Raw genomic sequence first — 26,825 nt, 5'->3', positions numbered from 1 at the left:
TATCTATTTGATAAATGAAGTTAACCAACTAACATTATACATACCCTTTTGGTTTCTGTACCCAATATTTAAAAAATGTACAAATGCAATAAAAATATTGGTATCGGCAAGTACCAAAACTAAAAGTATCGGTATCGGGCGAGTACTGGAAAAAGTGGTATCCGTGCATCCCTAATTACGATCTTAATTAGAATTCAAAAGCATCTTTGCAAAGAACGGCACCTTACAAACAACCCAATGAACGAGCCCAAGGCAAATCTCCCTGAGATGAAGATGAGAAAGAATCCTTTGAAAAAGCCTTTGGGAGACTCTTTCCTCAGAATGGCACCATTTTAAACACTTTTATAACAAAGCATACACAAATGTTAATCTGAACAGATTAATCCAGCCACATAGTATGAATGACAATACAGACTTTATTAAATTACTTAGAATTAAATAAACCTAGGCTAAGTGTGATTCGGAGGGATGCAGGGGGAGTATGACAGACACAGGTTAGCGGCTGTTAATTATAGTAACATGTAAAGGAAATCTGCAGGTCTCATGAGGGTGGTATGGTGAATTAGTCTCGGTTCAGTAACTGTGGCTTTGCCTGTCTGGCCGATAGGAGCAGGAGGCACTAAAATGACAAGAGCACTCTACATTGATCCTAGGAGGGCGGCAGTCTCATATCCTGAGGATTCAAAAGCAAAAGAAAGCCCCGACTGGCGAAAACTAAGGTCACCTTGAGCTGACCGGGGGTGACTTTCAATACATACACCATGACATAGTAAAACTCTCACTGATTAACCCTTTCATTATCTGATACTTACAAAAATGTTAACAAATCATAACTACCTCACAGTGGACAGATTACATAAAATAATACAAGGTATTTATCTGCTATCTACTTAGCTGGTGGGAAAGTGCTCAAGCACAGACACGATCCCCTTGAGCCAGATAACATGAGTAAATGCTGTGTAATTCTGTTTACAGGATTAATATTGCGATGAATGCACAGGAAGGGACCAGCTATCGTTCAGACTCTCCTCTGGGCCTCAATTATCAGGCTAGTTTAATAAGCCGTGATTTTAAAACAAATCGCTTTGTAGCAACTCCTGCTGGTCCATTAATGACAGTATGAATGATTATAACAGACTGATTGAATAAATGAATCAATAGAGCGTCTGGTTTGTTGATTTGATTATTTTGAAAGTTCTTTAGGCCTCTACTCATTTTCTTTTTATCATTAGAAAATGTTCGATCACTACGACTGGGCATCCCTTTGCTCGCAAATTAGTTAGCACACCCAATCTAGGGCAGTTACAACTAATTATTCATCATATTATTTATTTACACAGTAAACATCTATTAAAATGCATTTAGAAACCTCTGGTTTTGGGACAGCCTTACTTTCTACTGTCGGTCCAGTCATTTAAGCAAGCAGCAATGTTGGACGGAAATGCGTTCAGAACGCTGGCACGTAAAAAAGCAACATAAAAGCAAATGCGCATGAAGGTTGTGCTGCATAATTCATGCGCCGCTCCTTTTAGAAACGGCAAATTCATCAGGACAATGACATTTGACAGAAGAGCTGCTGTCTGTGTTCACCTTGCTCCGTTCAACATCCTCTCCCATTCGAAAAACAGCACGGTGCTATTAAACATACACAGTGCATTGTAGACTGATGGGCCAGTCAGGTTCAGGGCACTTTCAGTCGCCTAAAATCAGATTTGTGATAATCACCTTACTTTACTGTACTGTTAATGTTTTTTTGTGTGGATGAATGAAAATGAATCCACTGAATTCAGCCTGGCGAGCATCTGTTTGTGACCTGAGCAGCCCGGTGCAACAAAAAACAGGAAAAATGGCATCAACCCCAGCAGTTCTGACACATGGGGAAGCTTTTCATGTACTGACATTATATAGAAACTGCAGGTTACGGGGTATACATAGGGGCTTTTTTGAAATACCAATTGCTTCCATTTGTTTTTGAGGCTTTTCCAAACACTTCCTTCTGAATGTTGTGTTCGAAATTACTCTCTAATTCACTCAGTTACTATTCCCTATATAGTGAACTCCACATAGTGGACTTCACTGGGATAGGAGTGAATGAAAACAAAGTTCCTTTTAAAGACAGTTCAGTCCAGTTGGTTGCCATCTTGGTAACGCCCCTGGGCAGCTATTTCCAGTCAAGTACAACTCATACCTAATTTACCGCTCAAGAGTTTGGTAAGATTGTAATTTTTGAAGAAATTAATAAAATTATTCAGCAAGGATGCATTAAATTGTTCAATAGTGTCAGTAAAGACATTTACAACATTCCCAAAAAAAACAATCCACAAAATTTTACCAAAGAATCCTGAAAAAAGTATCACAATTTCCACAAAAACCTTTGCCAACAAAACTGTTTCAGCTTTTGAAAATTAAATATATATATATCTCTTTTTTTTTTGCTTGATCACCAAATCATCATTGATCAATAAATGCAGTTTTGTTGAGCCTCTGAGTTGACTTCTTTCAAAAACATTAAAAAATCTTACTAAATTCAAACTTTTGAACGATAGTGTAAAGTTTTGGAAAGACTAAAATCTCTGAAACTGCTAGTCAGTGTTACTGGTTATGTCTTCTTCAGGTGATAAATACGTTTTTGTTTTTTCCCTGTGTACCATCTTCTAAGTAAAAAAAAAAATATATTACTTCAATCAATTAATCAAGAAATATAAAACACTTGGCATTGAGCTAGGGCTGTGCGATTAATCGAAATAGAATCGAAATCGCGATTTGAGACGTTGCGATAAGCCTGCGATATGGACGCGATATTACTCCAGAGCATATGCATGACTGCCAGCCTTGAGTTGCAGTCTTACTAACCAATAGAGTGAGCGCACCTCCGTTCTCCCCAATCAGCACTGCTCTAGCCAACTGCGTAAACACCCACCATTTAAAAAAAAAATAATAATAACAGAAAGCGGGGGAGAGAGAGAGAGAGAGAGAGAGTGGGATTATGGCGTCTACTGGGTCAAATCGATAGTTAGGCAAATTAAAACTAAAGAAAACCGTATGCAACTTAAGCTTCGAAATGACAGACAACGAACAAAAAAGGTAATTTCCAAGAGCTGCGTCACAATGCATATCAAAAGCTCCCTTATCGGTTCTGTTTTCAGTACTGAAGAATAAAAGATACATTCTTAGTAGTCTTGTTAGTGTGTGAACGTTATTTTACACATTTTATCTCCCCAACAGATTAATTTGAAATAAGTTTATAATGCATGCTGGCTATTCCCAATTCAGAAGAGCGCACACACAGCCTGTGTCTGTGAATGCTTCTCATACTCGCTCCTCTCTGCCCCACGCGGCGCAAATCCCGCGTCACGGACGAGCCGTTCATGCTTGCCGCACTCATGCAGCCTGTCTCGTAATGCTCGTTTATACTCGCACCCGGCTCCGCACCGCAAATCTTCACGAGCGCATCTGGCAGTATGGATGAGGCTTGACGCACGCGTGCAACCTATGTCGACTCACGCCTGACTCTGCGTTTAAAACTAATGTAAATCCAGTCTAACTGCTTGCTAATTTCACTTGGATGAAATGAAACATTCAGCACATTTTCCACTTGCTCTTAAAATCCCAAATACTTAAAATGAATAAATCAGCCTATGTAACATATGTAATACTTTAATAATCGACTTAAGAAATACAGTTCTTTATTTATAAAAAATAAACAAATATTTTCTGTGAAATTCAGTAATTAAGTTAATTCTGTAAAAGTAGTTATACCATTATAATCTTGCCTGCTGAAAAAAAAACAATAGAACCCCTCCCAAAACTGTATTGGTTTTAATGTAAACTATAATGGTGTCTATTTGATGGATTCTATTGGTGGGATGTAATCTGGCAGATGGCAACCAATAGAACAACAGTAATTCCTATTGGAATAATGCCCAAAACAAAAAAGGAATTTTGTAATGGTTTAATGGAGACTATAATAATTTCTGTGATGGTTTCTATTGTTTTTTTCAGCAGGGTAATGATACCCATACTGTGCTGCACATTATTGGCAATATTGAGCTGAAGCTTGACTTTGCAAATTTAAAAACGCAATATCTGTCAAAAAAAAAAAAAAAATCGCAATTTGATATTTTCCCCCAAATCGCACAGCCCTACATTGAGCTAACTCATAAAATATTAATTTAAATTACTAATTTCTAATTTGTATACATTTCCTTGCTGTATTTTGATGACTTCAGGAGCGTGGACAACTTGGCAAAACAGCACTGATGCATGTAGACTGCTTGCACACAATAAATCTGAGTTCAAAAATATAACTATATTGAATTACATTTTTGACATGCCATAGTGTTTAGGCAACACTATATAGGAAACAGAGAGCGATTTCGGACACAGCAGTAGATATAGGACAGTGGTCACAGACCTTTTTAGGCCCAAGACCCCTGACCTCGGCCTTTATGAAAGACAAGATCTACCTATTGAAGAATTGATAGAAAAAGACATCCCAGATTGAACTTCAAATTTGATGCCTTTTACTTAGTATTTTAATTAGTGATGCGCCGATCATAGCTGATTCAGAATTTCTTAATTTTTTTATCTAGCAAATTGGATTCTGATACTGATTTTTAAGCAAATTTATTTATTGGCTATTTGCTTGATAACAAACAAACTGGCTTTAAACACAAATATCTAGTCTATTGAAATTAGAGGCAACCACTGCATTTTAATCATGATCTGCACGGGCAGTTGTTTTTGATTTGATTTAGATTAATTTCAGGATTTAAAACAAAAACAGAATGGTCTGACTTTAGGTGTTATTTATTTATTTGCTACATAAAACATCTGCACGAAACAAAAACAGCAGGTCTGAATGAGACGCACTCTCTGACAGCAGGTGGCGCCTATGAACAGGGTTGCCAGGTTTTCGCAATCAAACTAGTCCAATCGTGTTTCGAGGGGGGTTCCCCTGTAAAAATCGCATTCCGGGGGTAAAATACACGTTTTTCGGCGCGGATCTTCAAGTAAAATTCACATTCCAGGGACTAAATATCACGTTATTGGGGTCGCTTCAACCCGTGGACATGAACAACAACCTGCGGCAAAAGTGTTAAGTAGCCCAATTCCGCGGGAAAACCGCGGACTTGGCAACACTACTTATGAACTGACCTCACTATAGCGTTTCCTTGTTTCCCGCTGTAAACAAAGCAGAGTTGCGCTTTATACGGAGAAGAAAATGCCATTGCCATCGAAACTTTTCTCAAGACAGTACCCTTCAGTGATACATTAATATAACCCCAGAAATGTAATGCATTTTTGTACTTATTTTACTGTTTTTTTCGGGATCTACTGGGACAGTGATAAAGATCTACCAGTCGATTGCGATCGACGGGTTGGCGACTACTGATATAGGACATTATACATGGCAAAGGACTGTTTCTTCTCCTTGTCCTTCAGCATCTGTCAGCACATTGTGCTACGAGTACCCAAACAGGCATCAGAGCAAAGGAGAGCACTACAACTTGAAATAAATGAACAATCACTTTGAAGGATCTTAGAAAGAAAATAAACAGAATCAGATTGCAAAGAGCACATTTGCAAGGAGAAACAGGAGTGGTATCCCATCAGTGGGCTTTTCAGAGGGACACAGACCACCTGGGCTCCGCTCTCGTCTCTTCTGTCGGTCCCTTCATACTTATTTTCTGTTCATTCTCCATCCGTCTTTCATCTTCCCTCCAGAGTCCATGCTCTCTTCTCCTCTCTGTTCACTCTCAGTGCTTTATTATTAAAGCGGATGGTCTAAGACCCCAGGAAGACAATGAGCTATTCTACTCTGTCACTGTAATCAGAGGAACCAATAGTGAGGAAGAGAATCAATGGTCACCTCTGACCTGCTGCTAATGGTTCTACGGACAAGCAGATGCCGGTGACTTCAGTTTTCATGAATGTAGGCCTTGTGTTGTACTTTTAGTTGTACATGAGAATCAAGTCCATATGTGGTACATTTACTGGACAAAGTTAACAACAACTAAACTGGTTTGATGTGTAAAAGAGCCTATTGGGAGCATCATAAACTTTCACATCTCTGGTTATGAGAAACTGCTAAAAATTATGACCTCATACTCACTGTGTTGGAAGAGCTAGAGTGCTGGGCTGGACTTTGGGTCTTCTTTTGGCAGATGTTCCCATCTGATTGGCTGAGCGTTTGAGTGACTGTTGGTTTAGAAGACTGGAGGCCAGACCTGCATGGTACTGTAACTACAGAAAGAAAAACAGATATTCATGTACTAGGGCTGTAAAATGAACACATATTCTGAACATGATTATTCAATTCAATTTATTTGGTCTTTATTTGGAATACACAATAACATATCATATATATTTACAATAAAAGTGAAACGTTTATAAAAATTCATGTTATATTTTAAAGTTTACAATTTGAATACATTTAAAAATGTAATTTATTTATATGATGGTAAAGCTGATTTTTTTTTTACTCTAGTCTTCAGTCACATGACCCTTCAGAAATCATTCTAATACACTGATATGGTGCTCAAGAAAGATTTTTCAATGTTAAAAACAGTTGTGCTGCTTAATATTTTTTGTGAAAACCATGATATATTCCCCCCAAGATTCTCTGATGAATAAACAAGTTTTTAAATAATCATAATTTTGAAATTGAAATCGCATGTAACATTATAACTGTTGTTACTGTCACTTTGATTAATTTAAAAGTATATAGATATGAGTATGTATGCATATTTAATCAAAAAATAAAAGAAACTCATTATGCAGCAGAGTAGACCTTATGTAGCTCCGTCCCTCGTTCTATTTGTATTTCCACAGCATGAAAGTAAGGTCCTAAGAATTTATGAATGAACCGCTCGTTTTAAAATCTTCCCAGTCTACTGCCATTTGTTATGACATCCGTTTCAAACATTACAATGCACATGATAACTTTCGTTAACTCTACAATAAGTAAATCCACTTCACCACCTAATTCTCTTCAACAGTGATGCTATAGGTACTGCAAAAACAGAAGTTCAAAGACCAAATTCTAAAGATGGCTGCACACTTGTTTCTCTGATGCATAAGGTCTATTGTAAATGCAAAATAATAAAATAATAAACACATTTACTACTGCATAATGACACCGATTCATTTTATTGTTTGAAATGTTATTATTAATATAATTAGTGGTCGACCGATATATAGCCAAGGCCAATATATCAGCCGATATTTGGCACTTTTCAAATATCGGCATTGGCCGATACGTTTTTCTGGTTGGCCGATGTGTTCGAGGCAGGACTTTTATTTTGACGGCTCTGAGTGAACGCCAGCACCTGAACGACGACACTGCTCACATTCTCCCTCTTGTAGCGAACAAGAGGGAGAATGTGAGCAGTGTCGTCGTTCAGTTCTGTCTAATATGGATAGAAGTCTATCTAATAATCAGAACTGTTAAACAAAGGAATTAAAATGTATACAAAAAAGTATAATAACGATTGCTTTAATATTATTAGTAATAGAAAGGCAAACATTATAATACTTTCTCATTTGCCATCAGCATTCAGCAAATACGCATTTATATAATTTAAACAAATCTTTGAATGGCTAATGAACATTTAATTTCACAAACCTTGCAGACTTAGTCGAATCTAGTTGAAGTGTGCATTTGTATCCTGCATGATCGCATGTTCTCTGGGTGACGGTCGGTCTGTGCAAATTGAATGCTGACAGGAGGAGAGTTCTGCTTGACTGGAAACGCGCGATCGACAAACTTTAAACTAGTGATTTCAAATTATGCTGCGCTTTATGCATTTGCTCGCTGTCATATTCATGTAATTTTCATTGCATGCTGTGTGTAAAATGAGTGTTACCTTGGCTTTATTTGAAAAAAAAAAAAAGATTTCTAATGCACACAAACTTCCCAGAATACTGAGTGCCCGGTTGGTTACAGTGTTTACTTCCTTTATAATTAGATTTTTATTAAATATTTATTTGTGAAAAATGCTTTGTCTTCTAAAGTATAAGTATGTTTATTTTACACAATTATTTTTAATCCATTTTCAAATTACAAAAAAATACATATAATACAGTAAAAAAAAAATCACCTTCAATACTTCCTGTTTCAGTAAGACTGCACTTGTCGGAAGGAGGGACTTTGTAGAAAACGAAGCGTTTGAGAGAGGCGGGGCATAGAGGACCTACAATACTGTACAGTATTTGAAAAATAATGTGTTTTTTGAACATTAAAGCATGTAAACATATTCTGTTACACCAAATACACAAAATAATGATATTTAAAAAAGCATCATATGACCCCTTTAACACTTAACAGACAACTGTAATTGTCAAGCAATACAATCACATCTACCTTCTGCATCTATTCAGAGTTTTATGGCCAGTGGGTGAAATTTGAGTCCCACGGTTACTGTATTCAAGCCCTGAATTCAGAAACTCAGAACATGAGTGTCCAGAGAATCTTCTGCAGCTTTACAAAGAACAGCTAAAATATAAAACAAAATCATCACAACCTAATTGGGCTTTTATGAATTGTTTACCCAAAGCACAGTTCCAATCTTGTCAACAATCTGTTCTTCTGGGAGAAAGCACAGTTGCTTGCATATAGTACTCCATCACGTTTTCCTTGTGTTCCACCTCCTCCTCCTCGCCTCCTGTCTTACTATGTTGAACGTAACATGGCACGTGTAATATCTTTGGCTTTGAAGTTGCAGTATAGCAGAAGTCTGTCAATAGCTCTTCTACTCATGTGATGAAACCATGTGAAAGGTGTCCGCTACCCAGAATGCTCAGGTGTAGCACTCCGCCACTCAAGATAGGATATATGTTAATGGATGGGACAGAACTCTGGACCTGATACCACGGACATCATCCTGCATGCTTAACCAACATCTGGGCAGTTGAATATTGGGAAATTGCTTTCCATTGGTGCCAATGTTTCTATGGACTTCTTAGGCTTACGATGCTTTTGAGAAACGCGGCCTAGGAGAACTTCAATGCTAGCTAACTACCAAAAGGCTAACTTGATTGTAAATCAGCTAATTTTAATAATGAGTAGCTTATTGCTTGACGAACTACACCTTCAAAGCATGTTCTCCAACACTGCTGCTCTGGGCAGTCAGCATGCTGGGATATCTCAAGAAAATCAATAGTCCGCGAACAACATCCTGCGAGAGAGGCTGATCGTAACACAAGCAGTGACAAAAGCGATCTCATCAGGCTTCCGAATTCATCTGCATGCACTCCCACACAAACCAGGCTCTTAAATTAGAGCTTGCATAGGCCCGTGCCTCATTAATTGCTATTAAAATATTCCTCCTATTGAGCTAATTAGCCATGTTCTGAAGGCAGCAGAGCGACGTTCGGTGAGTGAGAAGCAGACGGCGCAGCACTCCCCCTGTTTAATCTGGCTGACCAAAGCAGCTGTGTTAACGGGGTATTATTTTAATTAAGTGAATCTCCTTTTTGCAGCTAATGAGCCGACTTGGTAAGGGCCAGATCTTGTACGAGCATAGCGTGTACAGTGGGAAGCTGGGCTCCAGCTGTATAAAAAGCCCTTGCTAATAAATAAAAAGCCTACATAACAAGGTAAGAAAAAAACCAACACACACATAGAAGATGCTGTCAAGATGACTCAGGCGCCTTTGAATGTCAAGTGGCTTTAAAAGATTTGGTGTATTAAAAACATCCACATCAGTCACCACTGGTTTAAATATTGGCCCCTGGTAATTCTGTAGTTTGGTTAGTGTTTCACAAAAACAAAAAGAGAGCCAATATTAGAGAGTGATCATTCAGAATATTCTTCTGACAATATTACTGGGCGATATACTGAATGTTTATGATATATTTGTGATAAGATTGCTGGAACTGGAGTTGGTAAGTTCAATTAAATTATGTTCAATTCAATTCAAACTGTCAGTTCTAATGAATTGATACCCAAATATTCAGAGAAGTGTGACTTCCAAATTTTACTTTATTTTTTAAATAAAATACTTTTACTGTATTAAACCATTTGAATATGAATACATGCATTGGTTAAAATTATATATTTTTTAATTAAAAATAAAAGCACCACTGTAAAGCCAACAGGAAATTAAATCAAATCAATTTTTTTTTTTTTTTGCTGCCATTTAAAAGTTTGGGGTCAGTAAGATTTTTTTTTTTATTAATTTTGTTGTTGAAGTTGTAGTCGATACTTTTATTCAGCAAGGATGCATTAAATTAATCAAAAGTGACAGTAAAGACAATATTAGAAAATATTTCTATTTCAAATAAATGCTGTTCTTTTAAATCACAGTTTCCACAAAAATATTAAGCAGCCAAAAAAAGTTCAACACGGATACTAATAAGAACCGTCATTAATAATTGAGCACCAATAATAATGGATAAACCTTGGTAAGCATATGAAATTTCTTTCAATAAAATGTAAACAATTCTAATACATATATACTTTTCATAATTTTCTATTAAAATGTCACCTGCATCAATTCTGACAAAACACTCATTTAATAAATACCGGATAGATTAAATAGTCTCATCCTTTTTCTTGTTGAATATCCTGTCTTACTCAGAAACATAACAGAATTAAAATGGGTTGCAAACTTTTCATGTTAACTATAAGCAAATACATTAATATCAAAATATACACTGAATATTGTCAAAAGGTTGAAAAACATTGAGATTCTGAAAAAGAGATTAAAACTATGCTGTCCAGTCCTAAAGGGCCTATGTATTTCTGTCAATTAGAGGAACCCAGAGCAACATCTAGAAGCTGAAGCCTTGTTCACAAAAAAAGAGGAACAGTGAAAAAACACTGAGGCAAAGGACAAAAGACGTGGAGGACAGCGGATAATGAGTACAAGAGAGAGAGAAAGACTCGGAGGACAAGATAGGCATTACCCAGAATGCTGTCAGGCAGCTGAAAGTGTCATCTCATTGGGGCAGTTGAAGATTAAAGAGCGGGGTCAGAATCTGACTTGAGAGAGGATGCACGGGACAAGCACACACCATCAATGTCACCATCAAATGGAATAAAACAAGACAGCCTCTTTCACTAGAAGCAGACGCAATCACAAAAGCACAGAAAAACCATTGCATTGTACTATACCACATTATCATGCTATAATTCAGTCGAAGATGTTACACACCCTGATTTAAATAAGACCGTTCAAAAACACACAAATGCATTCTAAGGAAACCTTTGGAAACACTTTACTTGAAGGCTGTGTATATATGCATGTACACACACACACATACATGTATATATATACATATATACAGTGGGTACGGAAAGTATTCAGACCCCCTTTAATTTTTCACTCTTTGTTATATTGCAGCCATTTGCTAAAATCATTTAAGTACATTTTTTTTCCTCATTAATGTACACACAGCACCCCATATTGACAGAAAAACACAGAAGTGTTGACATTTTTGCAGATTTATTAAAAAAGAAAAACTGAAATATCACATGGTCCTAAGTATTCAGACCCTTTGCTGTGACACTCATATATTTAACTCAGGTGCTGTCCATTTCTTCTGATCATCCTTGAGATGGTTCTACACCTTAATTTCTTTTAAATAGCTTAAAAGCGCTGTGCGCATTTTACTTTCACTTTAGAATTAGTGGCAGTTAGCTGTCAACCTCCAAATGTGGAACCAATTAAATAAGAAATGAATGTTTAAAAAAATCACCTTAGATAAACGGCAAAAGTCAACAGGCTTTTTGGCTGGGTCTTTCAGCATGACAATGATCCCAAACACACCGCCTGGGCAACGAAGGAGTGGCTTCGTAAGAAGCATTTCAAGGCTCTGGAGTGGCCTAGCCAGTCTCCAGATCTCAACCTCATAGAAAATCTTTGGAGGGAGTTGAAAATCCGGGTTCGCCAGCGACAGCCCCAAAACATTACTGCTCTAGAGGAGATCTGCATGGAGGAATGGGCCAAAATACCAGCAACAGTGTGTGAAAACCTTGTGAAGACTTACAGAAAACGTTTGACCTCTGTCATTGCCAACAAAGGGTATATAACAAAGTATTGAGATGAAATTTTGTTATTGACCAAATACTTATTTTCCACCATAATTTGCACATAAATTCTTAAAAAATCCTACAATGTGATTTTCTGGATTTTTTTTTCTCATTTTGTCTCTCATAGTTGAGGTATACCTATGATGAAAATTACAGGCCTCTCTCATCTTTTTAAGTGGGAGAACTTGCACAATTGGTGGCTGACTAAATACTTTTTTTCCCCACTGTATATAGTAATTTACAACATATAATAGATTGTATGCACGTATGCACGATATATATATATATATATATATATATATATATATATATATATATATATATATATATATATATATATATATATGCTTCACGTAAAGTGTTAGTGTTTGCTCACACAGGATGTCCTGGAACTTTAAAAACACTTAATTTTTTAAGGCCTTTTAAAGATTCTTTTTTTTTTAAGACAGTGCATCATCCACCACCATCTTTCAGATCTCTGCAATGCTCAGACTGCAGTGCATCTCATTCCCGATGCATTTGCATTTAATACTATAAGCCAAGCTAGAGGACTAGTATTTATGCAAGGGAATGTCCCTGCATTATTCCATGCAACTAATTGCATACTCCCATCAAATCCAATATCTATTCAAAGAAGCTTCGCCGAGGAGGGAACAGCAAAACCATGTAACGAATATTAAGTACAAGTTGAAACAACTCTCTTTGATCATTCGCCGCTTGTAACTCTGCACCGAAAAATGATGAATTGACTGTTTGTATGAGCGCATCTTTATCTAAAAATCCCCCAAAAACCTTACACAGCCTTGAGGGGAAAATCGGCTCAATTTGTTCAACTCAGCTCTGCTCGATTTTGAGAGGTAGACTACTTGGAGAATGGAGAGAGTGTAGAAAGAGTCAAATTCTAATCGCATTTTACTTTTACCAACAATATTTACTTTATAATCAGATTTCTAAAAGCTATGACAGGTTGCAAAGCCAAAAATAGTGTAATTTAGAAACATTTAGCGGGATGTCAGATAATGTTGCTCATGGGAAACTGTCCCTTGAAGAACTATAGTTTATTAGGATAAAACGATGTTTGCTAAATGCCAGATCTTTAGAGAGTGCAATTAAATATGCAATTTAATATACATCTAAATCCCTGCAACCTCAGCGTGGAGAACAGCTCACCAGTAACTTGAATAAACTGATAAACTGATAGAATGAATAACCAAGACACAGCAGCAGCTGGAAATGTTACATAAAGGCTATTACATCCATATGCATAATCTATGGTCTCATTTAAAATATTTAGTAACAAGCGATAATTAAGATATTAATCCCCATGGAATAAGAGACAGAAAACAGACACCTCAAGACTGGGAAGGTGGAAGGGCGAAAGAGAGATTGACGGGCGGAGAGAGGAAGAGACAGCAATGCTGCAGTCAGGGGTTAATTAATTTTTAAATATCAGCCAGGGATCTCAAGGTCTAGGGTATTTTCTATGCCTGGTTCTCATAAATCAGGGTTATGGGTAACGCAAATGAGATCAGACATTTTCCATGCAGGCAACCCATTTGGATTTAAACAAGTTTCTACAGGCAGTGATTGAATAAGGATGTGATATCAAAACAATTTTAAAGGTACAGTACACCTAAACATAAAATTATGTCTGCTGAATTGCTGTTTTTTTTTATGGGACTACCATAAAAAGTAGTTCAGATGACTTCTGAAGTCAATCGACAGCTCAATGTAAGGAAAAGACCAAACTTCTGTTAATCTGTTATTCAAAGCTTCGTCTCTGTCCAGCGTCAGTTCTATTTTTCTCCAGAAGTTATGACCAATAAAAATGCCATTGTACTCTTTTAAACTAAAGTTGCTGCGTGTACAGTACACACGTACTATTCTGGTGACAACATTTGCGTCACTCGCACAGTACGTGGACCTTAACGTACGTGTAAAAACCAACGTATACGTTCTCCTTTATATTATGTAAAAAGCAGAAGACTTTTAAAACACATCAGATAACTCATTTTAGGTTAATTATCCAAGCACCAAGCAATTACAAGAAAATGGTTAAAGCCGGATAGACTTATTAAAAAATAATAAAAAATATAAGACACCAAACATGTATATCCAATTCTATGAGCTGATGGATAGACATTTTTCCATTTCAATAATTAATTTACATTAAAGCTATGTTTACACTAGTGCATGATTGATCCTCATCTACACTGGTGTTTTCACTGCATTTCAGAAACGTTCTCGGTCCACACTACACAACGAAAACGCAGGTCACATGACCATTCATGCAGGTACAACAATGTGCATGATGTCATGGTTTACATGGTCGTCAAGGATATGCAGAGCGAATGTGGCCAGCAACGCCATCGTTCTCAAAAGTCTATGTTTTGGTCCGTTAACACTGAAGCGCAACCCTGGAGTTTTCAAACTAAAACGGGGTCTGCAGCGTTTTTGAAAGTCGAAAACGCCACGGTAGTGTAAATGACAGGCGTAACCGTAGCAAAAATTATGCGTTTTAAATCTAAACGCACTAGTGTAAACGTAGCCTGAATTTCAAATGCTTGGAATGTTCAGAAAATGAAGCAAATAACCAGCTATAAACCATTTTCAAACCAAAAAACCAGCAGTGATAGCAATTAGGTTAAACCCTACAAGCAAGTTCCATTATCATCTAGGTTCATCCAATTTTGCCATAAAAAAAACTTTACAAACAGACATCGTCCCCATGGCCTCCCAAACAAACAATTTAAATGAACATTCACTCATATGAATAGCAAACACTGGGGGAAAAAAATATATCAAAGGTTCTCGCTTGTCCCTTGCTCTTTTAATGAGGAATTAGCAGGCCGAGGCGAGCGGAGACCACTGTTCTTTCAACTTTACACTCCCTTGTCTTGGAACTAATAAGGAATCCAAGCTTGCTAAAGTTACCACATCAAACATTTTTCTCAGAGCAGTGCATTTTCAAAAGGTCGCTGCTTTTTTTACGGCCCCTCTTAGTTGTTTCTCATTCTTTTCCAACCTTTTTCGTCCCTTCGCGGCACACTGATCTTTAAGACTGACCAGACTATTAGTCCTCCCTGGCACAGCAATTGGCAAACACATGCTCCATCATTAACTGTAGGGCTGAAACATGTCGTGATGGCAAGTCCGCTGCTCTCTGATCTTATTGTGGGCTCTGGGTTTGAGGCCTGCTATTTGTTTTTTCTGACAGCTTCGTTCAAGCCATCATTAAAGCGTCTAACCAGCTGTAAGGTTTCAGGACATTGTACAATGTGAAAGGCCACGAGCCTCGGCAACATTCACAGCATTCTTTTGATTAGTTTGAGGGCAAAAAAAAAAAGGTTGCAGGTTCTGTGAATATATATAAATATCCATAATATAAACTCTGACACAAGGGATTGACTTATGATATAGCTGTTAGACACCCAGCCTAGTGGCAACTCAATTACTAAAATCAAGACTGTCTGCATGCATAAAAGGTGGAGTTTTGGTCAAAAGAACTTTAGTGTTTTAATACTTACAGAATCTACTTTGATTAATATTCATATTAAAGGGATGGTTCATCCAAAAATGAAAATTCTGCCATAAATTTACTCACCCTGATGGTGTTACAATCTTTCTTTCTTATGAGGAAACCAAAAGCTGTTTTTAAGAATGTTTCAGTCCACACAACATTGGACCCCTTTGTCTTTTATTGTATTAAGAAAAACAAAGAAACATTGTTCAAAACATTGTGTTTCACTAAAAAAAAAAAGAAAAACATGAAGGTGAGTAAATGAAAGATGACTATTTTCATTTCTGCCTAATAGATATTAACTTTTTAAATAAAGGTGCCTTTCTTTATTTAATTAATTCTTTTTGCACTGTTAAAAAAAATTGTCATAAAAACATTACATTAACATCAAGAAACAGAGACATTTAAAATATCATGTTTCACTGAGAAAAAAAGAAAGAAAAACATGCAGGTTTGGAATGACAAAAGTGAATAAATGTAGACAATTTTTATTTTTGGCTGAAGTATCCCTTTAAATAGTTAAATAAAGGTGCATTTAATTATTTTTATTTGCGGTTCAAATAATAATACATTTATAAAAAAAAAATACAAATCGGCAATGAAAAACATTATATTTTACTGGTTTGACATCAATTACTGAAAAGTTAGTATCATGACAGCCCTAGCGGATATAATATAGCAGAAATTAAATAAAAAATAAAATACATCTCCACTGTTCCCGTAGCTCATCAATAGTCTGAGCGCTGTCTAAGCTGACTCAACTCTATGTATATGATTTGAATTCCCTCCATGTTTTAGAATGTAGTCAAATGTGGAATTTCTTTGAGATTAGATCCAATCTGTTTGAATGAAGGGATTGCTTATGTAAAGTTTCGCTGTCTAAATAATAGATTTTTCTTTAATACATAAGCAAATTACAACCTTAGCCATTTTTGACACAAGGTTAATTTCTGCTTCTTAATCTTTTGATCTCATTAGTTGTCTGGTTGTGCAAGCTGGTCGCTGAAGAAGAATATCAGAGCGACGATGGCAAAGTGACCTTGTGAAAGTCAACGAAGACTGTGCCTCATTTTACTCACAGAGTTTCCTTCAATCACAGACATATGCACCCATGATGCATGCTCGCATGTTATACGAAAGACAATTAAAGGGAAACATGTTTAGGCCTTGGTTACTAGCTGTCAATCACCATCGCTTATTGCCCGATGTGTTTGGCTCCAGCAATCTCAAGGTCTCCTCTTTCCTGAGGCTTTGGCTTAATTAAATAGGATGTACATTTGCATAGTTACTTGTAATCTAATAAAAAGTGTAAAAATAATCATATTTCCCTACTCACTTGAACTTGAGTCCAATGAATTATGAATTTTATAATGCATTTTACAGTATATAGAGAAATTTTTCAATGCAAGACCACTCACATAAAACACAAATCCACAATACACACACACAATTTCAATAAATAGATAAAATAGACCTAAATAAGCATTAACCAACATACCAATTACATCTATAAACTAGTCAAGTGGTATCGTGGTCGGTACTTTTGACAACACTACTATAAACACACTATATTATATGTAAGGTGAATATATGACAACTATAACAAGTTATAATACATATTAAATTAATTACATTAAAAATATACTAAAAATACACACATTTATTGATGTGCAAAAGGCTCATCATTGTCAAGTCAAATTTACAAATTCAAAGCTAAAAATAATTATGTTGATGTTTATAATACTATTGTTATAGGAAATATTTATATAGAAAATATCATAATTTACTCCTGGTGCTATTATAAAACTTGTACTGCCCAAGCTGTTCTTTTCCAAAACCAAAACACACTGGCATATACTTGTGCTTAAAATTAATGATTAAAATAAATAAATAAATAACACCATAAAAATAGTCCACACGGATCCATATACCATTCAATATCAAGTTGTATGGACTATTTGTATGCTCCTTTTTGTCTTTAACTTTATAATATGGGGTTGAAAGATCATGAAGGTGAGTAAATGATAACAAAAATGTATTTTTTGTGTCTAATGTTTCTTTATTCTATTCTACGAAGAACGATTTTAATTTGAGAGAACCAAGCACAACGGGTATACTTTCACTGTACCCAAGATTTAACCCCTGAGACACAAAAACAAACTCTCAGCGCAAACAGAGATTAATATCATGAAACATTTCTGCAAAAAAAAAGTCTGCAATGACACATAATTCATGTGCTCCTGGTCTACTGGCACTAGGGGAGCTCAAGTATTTATAGATGACAGAATAATAGCTTGATGCATTAACTGTGCCCCGATATAGGGATAAGCAGGTGCTTAAACGTCTCTCTGTGCACCCTGACATCTCTGTTGTACTGACAGCGCACAACCATGTGTTAAATACAGTTAAACAGTCATTAAATCATCATTCTCATGATAGGCTTCCAACTGACAATGAGAAGTCATGCAGTCAAGAAGATCCTACGATAAACACAAACTTAAGACATTTGTAGAGAGATAAGAAGCAATACCGATGCTGCATGACAAAAGCTGGTCAAGTGATCTTGAAAATAGTACGATTCAATTTTTTTTATTTAAATGTCCCTGCTTTATTTTGTACTTAGAGGAGTAGTTCACTTCCAGAATGAAAATGTCATCACCATTTACACCCTCCACTTGTTCCAAACCTGTATGAGTGAGTAGGAAAAAAATACTATGGAAGTCAATGGTGCCCATCTACTGTTTGGATACCAACATTTTTTAAAATATCTTCTTATGTGTTTAACAGAAGAAAGAAACTCATACAGGTTTGGAGGGTGAGTAACTTATGACGAAATTTTCATTCTGGAAGTGAACTACTCCTTTAATATTTTCTAATGTAAAATGCTTCTCACTTTAAAAAAAAAACCTAAGGCCTCAGGAAGAAGTGGACCTTGAGAGTCCTGAGACAAAACACATTAGGACATAATGAGGGTGAGTGACAGCTAGTGGCCAAAGGCAAAACATATTTCCCTTTAATTAACTGTTGATCTATTCACTCTCAAATCCAACTGGACCAACTTTAACAGACTGCAGCACTTGAATAGATTACATACTCACTAAAAATGCAATTAGCAATATTATAAGATGGTCTTTGTCAAAGGTGCAACTGTATAAATATGCCAGGATGAATGATCATACTGAATAATAAAACTCCATCTAATCCTAAATACCAACTGATATCTGATGCCCACACCGCAGGTTGATGGGCCACCAGACTAAAAGAACCAACCCAAAGGAGACAATGGCCAAAAACAGCCTTACTAAAAGCACCAAGCGCATTAATCCTGGGGTAGTTTGCATGGCGGAAACGTCCACATCGATCATGTTTACAGTGGGGTGGGGGTGGTGCTGTCCGTGCAGACAGCGAGGAAGCATCAATACTTCTGCAGAGAGGCTTGGTTTTGGCCTCATGCCCATGTTTGCCCGCACACCATCCAGCCCAGAACACAGACATTTAGTTCAAATTTTCAAACTGGAAAAAGTGCAGAACGGTTTTGACCTTAAAAGTCAATATGAAACCAGATTTGACCCAGTTTACGTTCTTAAATAAAGTCCTTTCATAATTCATGAAGTATGCAACATAGGCCCGGTTTCAGAGACGGGGCTTAGCTTAAGCCAGGACTAGGCCATAGTTCAATTAGGATTTTAAAGTAATTTTTATAAACATGCCTTAGAAAAATCATTACCGGTGTGCATCTTGAGACAAAACAAGGGCACTGACATATTTCAAGATCAATCAGTGCAAGTTTCTTTCAGTTGAAACACAATATCTTCCTGTTTATTACCGTGAAGCTGCTTTGAAACAATCTATACTATAGCGCTAAATAAATTGGTTGTATTATGCAATTCATCAGTGAACTTTAATCTAAACAAAAATAAATATTGCTGCTTTCACAACCATTAAAGTTGAGGCAAGCAATTTCTGCACCACTAGTGGCACCAAATGGAATTGAAAAAAGTGGGGAAAAAGCATACCGTCACGTGTTTGTTTCTGTTTAGTTCCTGTTTGCCCCTATTTGGTTCAGTTCCTGTTCTCATTTAGTTAATCATCGTTTATTCTGATCACCTGTGTTGTATTATTCATCTCGTTTGCTCCTTAGTTTGTCTTCCTTATAAGCCCTCAGTTTCTGTGTCTTCTTTGTGTTGGATTAATGTTATTTTCAATGGTCTTAGTGAGTTGATGTTTATTAAAGACTCCTTTCCTCCTACTTCTTTGTCGTGCGCAATTCCTACAACCATGAGCGCATGACATTAACAAGTTTACATTTAGTCATTTAGCAGACACTTTTATCCAAAGCGACTTACAAATGAGGACAATAAAAGCAGTCAAAACTAACAAAAGAGTGAAAATGCATATTTTTAGATTAAAGATAATGCAGTACACGTAGCAAGTGTAGGATCTGTCTCACAACAGACCCACCTACATGATGGAGACACACACATCAAACTCGCACATTCCATGGAGGGTTTTTGAGGTTCGTCTTCCCCGCATCTGCAGTCGTAAAACTCATGCAGGATTAAGTAAGGTGAAGCATTTCCTGGACTGTTTGGCTATATCTCAAGATAAGCTAAAAAGGACAGTACTTTAACGGTGCTTAAAATGGTTTTACGGGCTTGCAAAGAGCAGATAGAAATACCCTCATGACCAGTGGACGCATAAATTGCTAAACTCCGATCAACAAAAGAGACAATTTTATAGCTCCCTGTCCCGCAGGAGATTCTCCAGCAGATGCCCAGAGCTGACCTGTACGTGATCGAGGGACTCGCCCCTTTTCCCCCGCATTCCAAGGAAAGAGACAAGATGTCTTTGACAATCGTTTGCTAATAATTGAAAGTATAAAATGATCAGAGCATAGAATTACAAATAGTAGGTTGTTTGTTGTATATATATATGCTTGACGTGTTTCATGTAATCGGTGCAACTTTAACCAGTGTTTAATTACCCCTTTTTAGGAAATAAGGATATTAAAACTGTGTAATATGTGAAGTTTAATCTTGAACGAATGAAAACCAGAAATGCAGAAGGTTGAAATGAAGTAGACTTTAATAGTATGTACAATATTTGCATTTAAGAGACTTTATAGACGTATCAATATATTATTATAGGTGGCCTCATATAAATGAGAGTCTCTGGTTAATGTATGCACACTCCGCCCCTTTAAGAAGTCGATTGGAAGCCAGCGTCAGGGGACGGACTTATGCCACAGAGCAAAACCCGAATGCAGAACAGAATCCAGGGGTTTTTTTTTTGGTTAGTTAGCTGGCTTGCAACTTCTCCGGCTCTCGCTGGTCGCTGTGTTAGAGCACCTGCACGCGTGCTCACATTTACCATCAAAAGCGACCAGCAAACTAAAACTCAACACTTCAGTGATACTTCGTTGAAATCGTCAACAAACTTGAAAGTCTAAGACTCTCAGCAGATTGCTTGCGCCTCTGCGTCATCACAAACTAACGAGGGGTTTCCCAAAGGACGTCATCCTGACGTCACCGACCCGTCAGTGAGGAGTTTCCCTCAAAGACCTCCAGGAAGCCCGCAGCATCACGGAGTCACCTCAACTGTCAACCCGCTGAACGCAAGTAAACAACATTTTCTATGATCTGCTGAACGGGTGAATTTAGATGCGTTGCTCTGTGAATTCTTAAGGTGAATTCCCATCCCTCGTGAAAACGAGATAGAACTATGAAACTCAGAACTCCGTTAACAGACTTTCCTTCCTCTGAACTGTATGTTTGTGTGTTTTAGCTTAAGTTTATGTGATCTAGAATAGCCAATAAATTTCATGTTTCATTTATAACTAATCAATTGTCTGGGTCATATAATTTCGTGTCAATTCTATTGCCAAATGATCCTTGCTTGTTACCTTAGCTCGTAGCTTACGCATAATAATTACCTGTCTTTCAAGAGCTGACAAATCATCAAATTTTGTATTTCACCCGTGGCCAGGGAGAATACAAAAATTACATATTCAATTGGTAATATACACTGACATCAGCTTCTCGCTGGTCGAGTAGCTGATAAAAGTATAAACTATTGAAAGTCAAAGTCAGTTTTGATCAGGTGGACCTCGAATTCTCAGATCGAGTTCTTTTAAAACCTGAGCTAGAAATAAACCTGAATGAATTAATAATGATTAATTCCCTTACAAATAAGTAAATTATTACACAAGGTATATATATTTATAAATATAATATATATCTATTTATATTAAACACGCGCACGCGCACGCGTGCACACACACACAAACAAAGAAAAACAAGTAGATAGAACAGAAAAAAATAGAAAGCTGCTGAAAGTTACATCTTTGAGATACTACTATATTTTTTTTATTAGTACTTTTTTTTCATTGAAATACATTTTTTTTTGTAATTCATATACATAGAGTCACGTAGTGTGAACACCACAACGACTTAAAGACAGACAATCAAGTCATGTACAGTAGTCTGAAAAGCACAGCGATCTGCCAACGTTTAAAGTAGTGTAGTGTGAACTTAGCATTAGTCTCCTCTGTCTCAGAATCTTCACGTTGTGTTTTGGCAAAGCTCAGTCGTGACTGCATGTGGCCTTTTTTGAGGAGTGGCTTTTTTTGCAACCAACGTTTCAGAGTTGCTGTAGGACTCTTGGTCGCCTCTCTGGCCAGTTTCCTCCTGGCTCTTTCATCCAGTTTGGAGTGACGTCCTGATCCAGGGAGGGTCTGTGTTGAACCAAATACCTTTTACTTCTTAATAATAGACTTCACTGTGTCTGTCCACAACTTTATCCCGGAGATCTTTTGACAGTGCCTTGCCACCCATAGTTGATTGTTTGCTTCAGCTTCACTACCAAGGACTGAAATGCTCAAAGAAAATTCTTTTCATGCTGAACTAATCAAAATGACCACATCTGATCACAGTTTTGTGTGCCATTGAGAAGGTGATTAGCTACACCTGATTGAGTTTACAAGTCATTTTTAGGAGGGGGTGATCCTTTTTAACAATATGGTGCCATTACAATTGTGAATTCCGTAAATGTTGTAGTTTAACAGAAAGGGATGCACAACCACTTAACTTGAAAAAAGGAATGAAAAAGTGTCAATGAAAGCACCTCTGGGCTTTCATTGACAGGAGACAGGAAAAGACAGGAAATATTTCAAAATTCAATTCCTGTATGACCAAAAAAAAAAAAAAGTTTAATTTATTTGAATGATTTTCAAAAAACAAAACAAAACAAACCCCTACCAGTGATGTTTCAAGAACTTTTCTGTGCAATAGCCGACCTGTGTACACCTACACTCTTAAAAATAAAGGTGCTTCAAAAGGTTCTTCAAGCGATGCCATAGAAGAACCATTTTTGGTTCCACAAAGAACCATTCAGTCAAAGGTTCTTTAAAGAACCATCTCTTTATTACCTTTTTATAATCTGAAGAACCTTCTTTCACCACAAAGAACCTTTTGTGAGACAAAAAGGTTCTTCAGATGTTAAAGGTTCTTTATGGAACCATTTAGACAAAAAGGTTCTTCTATGGCATCGTGAAGCACCTTTATTTTTAAGAGTGTACTAAGCACATAGTGTGGAGAGAGCAACTGATGAGTAGCTGCTATTGATTGAGCACTTTAACCCCAGTTATTCTGCACCAAAAAACCTGCCACACATTCACCAATTCATGCAGGAAACCTGAACAGGTGATCTGGTACTGCAAAACACTCTTCACCCTTTAATAACCTATTACTTAAACCTACAAAATGAAGAATCAAACCATAGTTTTGTTCCATATTTAAAAAACAAACAAACAAAGAGTTTGTTTTCTATTCAATTCCAGGTCTATCATAATGCTACCTGCAACACCTAAGGGCAAAGCATCAAGAACTCAAGAACAGAGCGCAGACATCCTGTGAAATTGCATTTACAGTAAGAATAGCAAATCTTGTTCAATAACACTTAGGACAGAAGACCTACTCAAAATCAAAAGAAGTCAAAGCACTCAGCCGTAATGGATATTGAGCAAATGTTGGTTCTGCTGTGAGAACACCCACATCTATTGAATCTCAAGTGTGTACTCTTCTGTCAAGACGTGGTGCGCGTTCTATTGAGAGGATTCGCACGAGGACCTTGATCCAAAGAGAACATCATTTTACAGCTTTTTCAGGAACAAAAGAAGATTTACTAGGCAAGAAGTAACACAACTCTATTTTCTGTCAAATTAAGCAGATGGACTTGGCAAGCTTTTTTACATTTGGAACTTCTCACATTGCTTTAAGCAAATCACAGATACAAGCTATAATGGGTTTCATTGATGCACTGCGATTAGACCATCAAACTGTAAACCTGCATCCTCTTGATTATAGTATTAAAGTATTATTAGACGCAAGATGATATTCAAGATGATATTCAATTCCATGTCTCAGCTGCGACTGACGTCCATGATGATGTAAAAGCCTTGTATTCATGTTCGTCTGGAATTTATGAATGGAACGAAAGCAACTTTTTAAAACTGAAAGAAAAACAAAACAAATGCAATTTTCTCAAGTACTAAGCCAAAAAAAGAGAAGGCTCTTACCAACACCTACAATTTACAGTGGATGCAAGGGTTCATATTAGAGTTGTCAGCTTAACATCTATCGGCCCAAGCCTAGTTCATATACTGTTTCCTTCAACTATATGATGCTACAGATCTGTTTACTTACTATATCACTGTTCAGAAATTACAGTATGCACCTTTATTTACATACCAAAGACTAGGACTGCATTATAAATCATATTTTCATTGTGATTACGATTTCTGCTCCTCTTGATTAAGCATAATAATCTGCAATATTTGAACCCAGGTTATTTATCCTGAAAACATTTATCTTTCATTGTTGAGCAGCTGAGTTGAACATGCTAAAAAAAAGACATCTTCCTTATGAAAATGCTAAGCTACATCAAAATTATACAGTGCCCAGTGTTTTACTTTATGTTCCCAAACAAAAAACCAAGCACATACACCCTTGTAAAAAAAAAAAAAAAAAGTTTTGGCAATGACCAATGTAATAAATACACTGAAGAGAATTCACACTGTACACCTGACACATATCAAATGTAAAACACAGTTCTTCAGCCATTTGCTTGACCACTATAAACAAAAGACTTGTCTACCATTCTCTTCACCAATGAAAATTTCTGACACTTTCGTGACTTTTCCTTTACCTTTCCAAACATTTATGATTACTAGGGACGTAACGATGCACCCCGAGCCAGTTACAAATATGTGACTATTCAAATTGGTTGAGATGTTAAATGAATCGCAATACAGTTGGGGGTGGGGGTTTCGATTAATGTATCTCTTAGGGGAACTGACTGTCTTTAAAGTTTAGATGGCATTTTCTTTTCATCTTACCTCCATATAATGCATATTAATGTAGTGTTTATAAGCTCAGGGCTGCTTTGTTTACAGAGGTTTTGTTAATAGTTTAAGTATTTGCTATTGACTGTTCAAATGCGGAGTTTTGCGCATCATGTGTGTGTGTGAGAGAGAGAGACAGCCTCACATCACAGTAGATTCTGTGATTAACCGCGGCTTGTGTACTGCATCATTACTGTGTCTGTTCCTCTTTTGGGCTTGAACTGATGGTAAAACGAATGACCTTATTTACTCTCTTTACATTTATTTTGAAAGATGAAGCTCGCGATTATGGTAAGGGGCGTTACATTTCCGACGAGTGCTTGCGGTGTTCGGCCAATCACAATGCACTGGGTCAGCTGGCCAATCAGAGCAGAATGCGCTTGTCGGAAGGAGGGACTTTGTTGAAAACGAGAGGGGGGGCATAGAGGACCTACGATAATGTACAGTATTTGAAAAATAATGTGTTTTTTGAACATCAAAGCATGTCAACATATTCTGTTAGACCAAATACACAAAATAATGATCTTTAAAAAAAGCATCATATGACCCCTTTAAAAAAAATCTGACCGACCCCACATTTTGAACAATAGCCTAAAGCTTTTTCCAGCCCTGGAAAATGAAACATTGTCCAAGACCACAAGAGCCTCAGACCACATCAAGGTGACCCTTTAATACATAATTCAGTATTGAGTATATTTCTAGAGTGACGCATGGCTGACATCTGAGTCTTCCATTTAGGACATTTGTCACTTAAATTTCATTTCATTACTTTTAAATCACCTGTGTGTGTTGCATATAAAGGCTATAATGCAAGGTGAATCAGCAAAATGCTGACAACTTACTTTATTGGACCATTTGTAAGCCTGGAGCAGCTGGCTGTACAGAGGGGTTTTGTCCTGAACGGGGTCTAAACTGAGCAGTCCACTGTTGTGTAAGGGGTGACTCTCTGACGGCCTGCCAACCAAAGTGCTGAGACGCTCCAATTCACTGCAGAAACAAGAAACAGAAGTCAGGCTGGTACGGTTGATATTTTTTAACATACATAATGAAACCAATGACACACTTCACTCACGAAAATGACACTATATAATTACATAATTTTAATTGTGGTTCCCAAAGTCAAGATAAAAATCGAGCTATTTTGACTTTCTGAGCCATAAGTAAAAAAGATGTCAGTCATTATTTAGAAAAGCATACCATAATAATACATTAAAATCATAATAAATTAATGTGGGATTTCAGAATGTCATAATTGCTTTTTTATGTTGACAGCAACGGGTTGTACTTCGTTACCATGGTTTATTACAATAACACTTGCATTTTGGCAGTGACTATGGTTACCGTTATAACATTTCACAGTGTTAGTGAACGGGCAGACAATGAACTCACTTTAAATCGCGATTGACTGACTGCAAGTTATCTTGGAATTCAGTTATAAAGACTTTCTCCCGCCCTTCAAGGGTCTCCTTATTTTTCATCCCATCTTTAAGAGAATCGAACACCTTGGTGACACTCGATCGAAGAGCCTGGATGGCATTAATCGCTTGAGAAAACGCTTCTAAATTCACTCCAACATTCATAACGTCCGCCATGGCGCCTCCTGAGTGAGTCGTCCGCGGACGCTGGCGCTCGAGTGACGTCACTAACGCTGAACGGAGGATGGGATTTGTAGTTTCTAATGCATCTTTTGTGACTTACAGGAAGAATCCATAAAACACTTACAGTATTTTATGATTGTGTATTTACCCAAATGTTTTGGATTGATATTGAATATCTTATATTTAAAATGATAAAATTAAAGATTCGACTCTCTGTTAAAGATATATTTGCTGTTGTTTGGAGCAAAATTCGGTGATTAATTTAATAAT

At 36.9% G+C, this 26,825-nt stretch overlaps 1 protein-coding gene across 1 annotated transcript in view; it reads right to left on the bottom strand.

Annotated features, from left to right (window-relative positions):
- The window catches only part of LOC107557205 (mediator of RNA polymerase II transcription subunit 27), a 61,299-nt gene extending 34,712 nt beyond the window's left edge, over positions 1-26,587 (bottom strand). Inside the window, exons 1-3 of the mRNA XM_016240541.1 lie at positions 26,347-26,587; positions 25,800-25,944; positions 6,116-6,246 (exon numbers count right to left, since the gene is read on the bottom strand). Coding sequence (XP_016096027.1) covers positions 6,116-6,246; positions 25,800-25,944; positions 26,347-26,549 — 479 coding nt within the window. The 5' untranslated portion in view covers positions 26,550-26,587. The remainder of the gene's footprint in view (positions 1-6,115; positions 6,247-25,799; positions 25,945-26,346) is intronic.
- Between the last annotated feature and the right edge of the window lie 238 nt (positions 26,588-26,825).

This window comes from Sinocyclocheilus grahami, unplaced genomic scaffold (genome assembly GCF_001515645.1).
Source record: "Sinocyclocheilus grahami isolate Dianchi unplaced genomic scaffold, SAMN03320097.WGS_v1.1 scaffold592.1, whole genome shotgun sequence".
Classification (NCBI taxonomy): Eukaryota; Metazoa; Chordata; class Actinopteri; order Cypriniformes; family Cyprinidae; genus Sinocyclocheilus; species Sinocyclocheilus grahami.
Note: the sequence above shows the minus strand (reverse complement) of the source record. Positions and strands in the feature narration are given on the sequence as shown.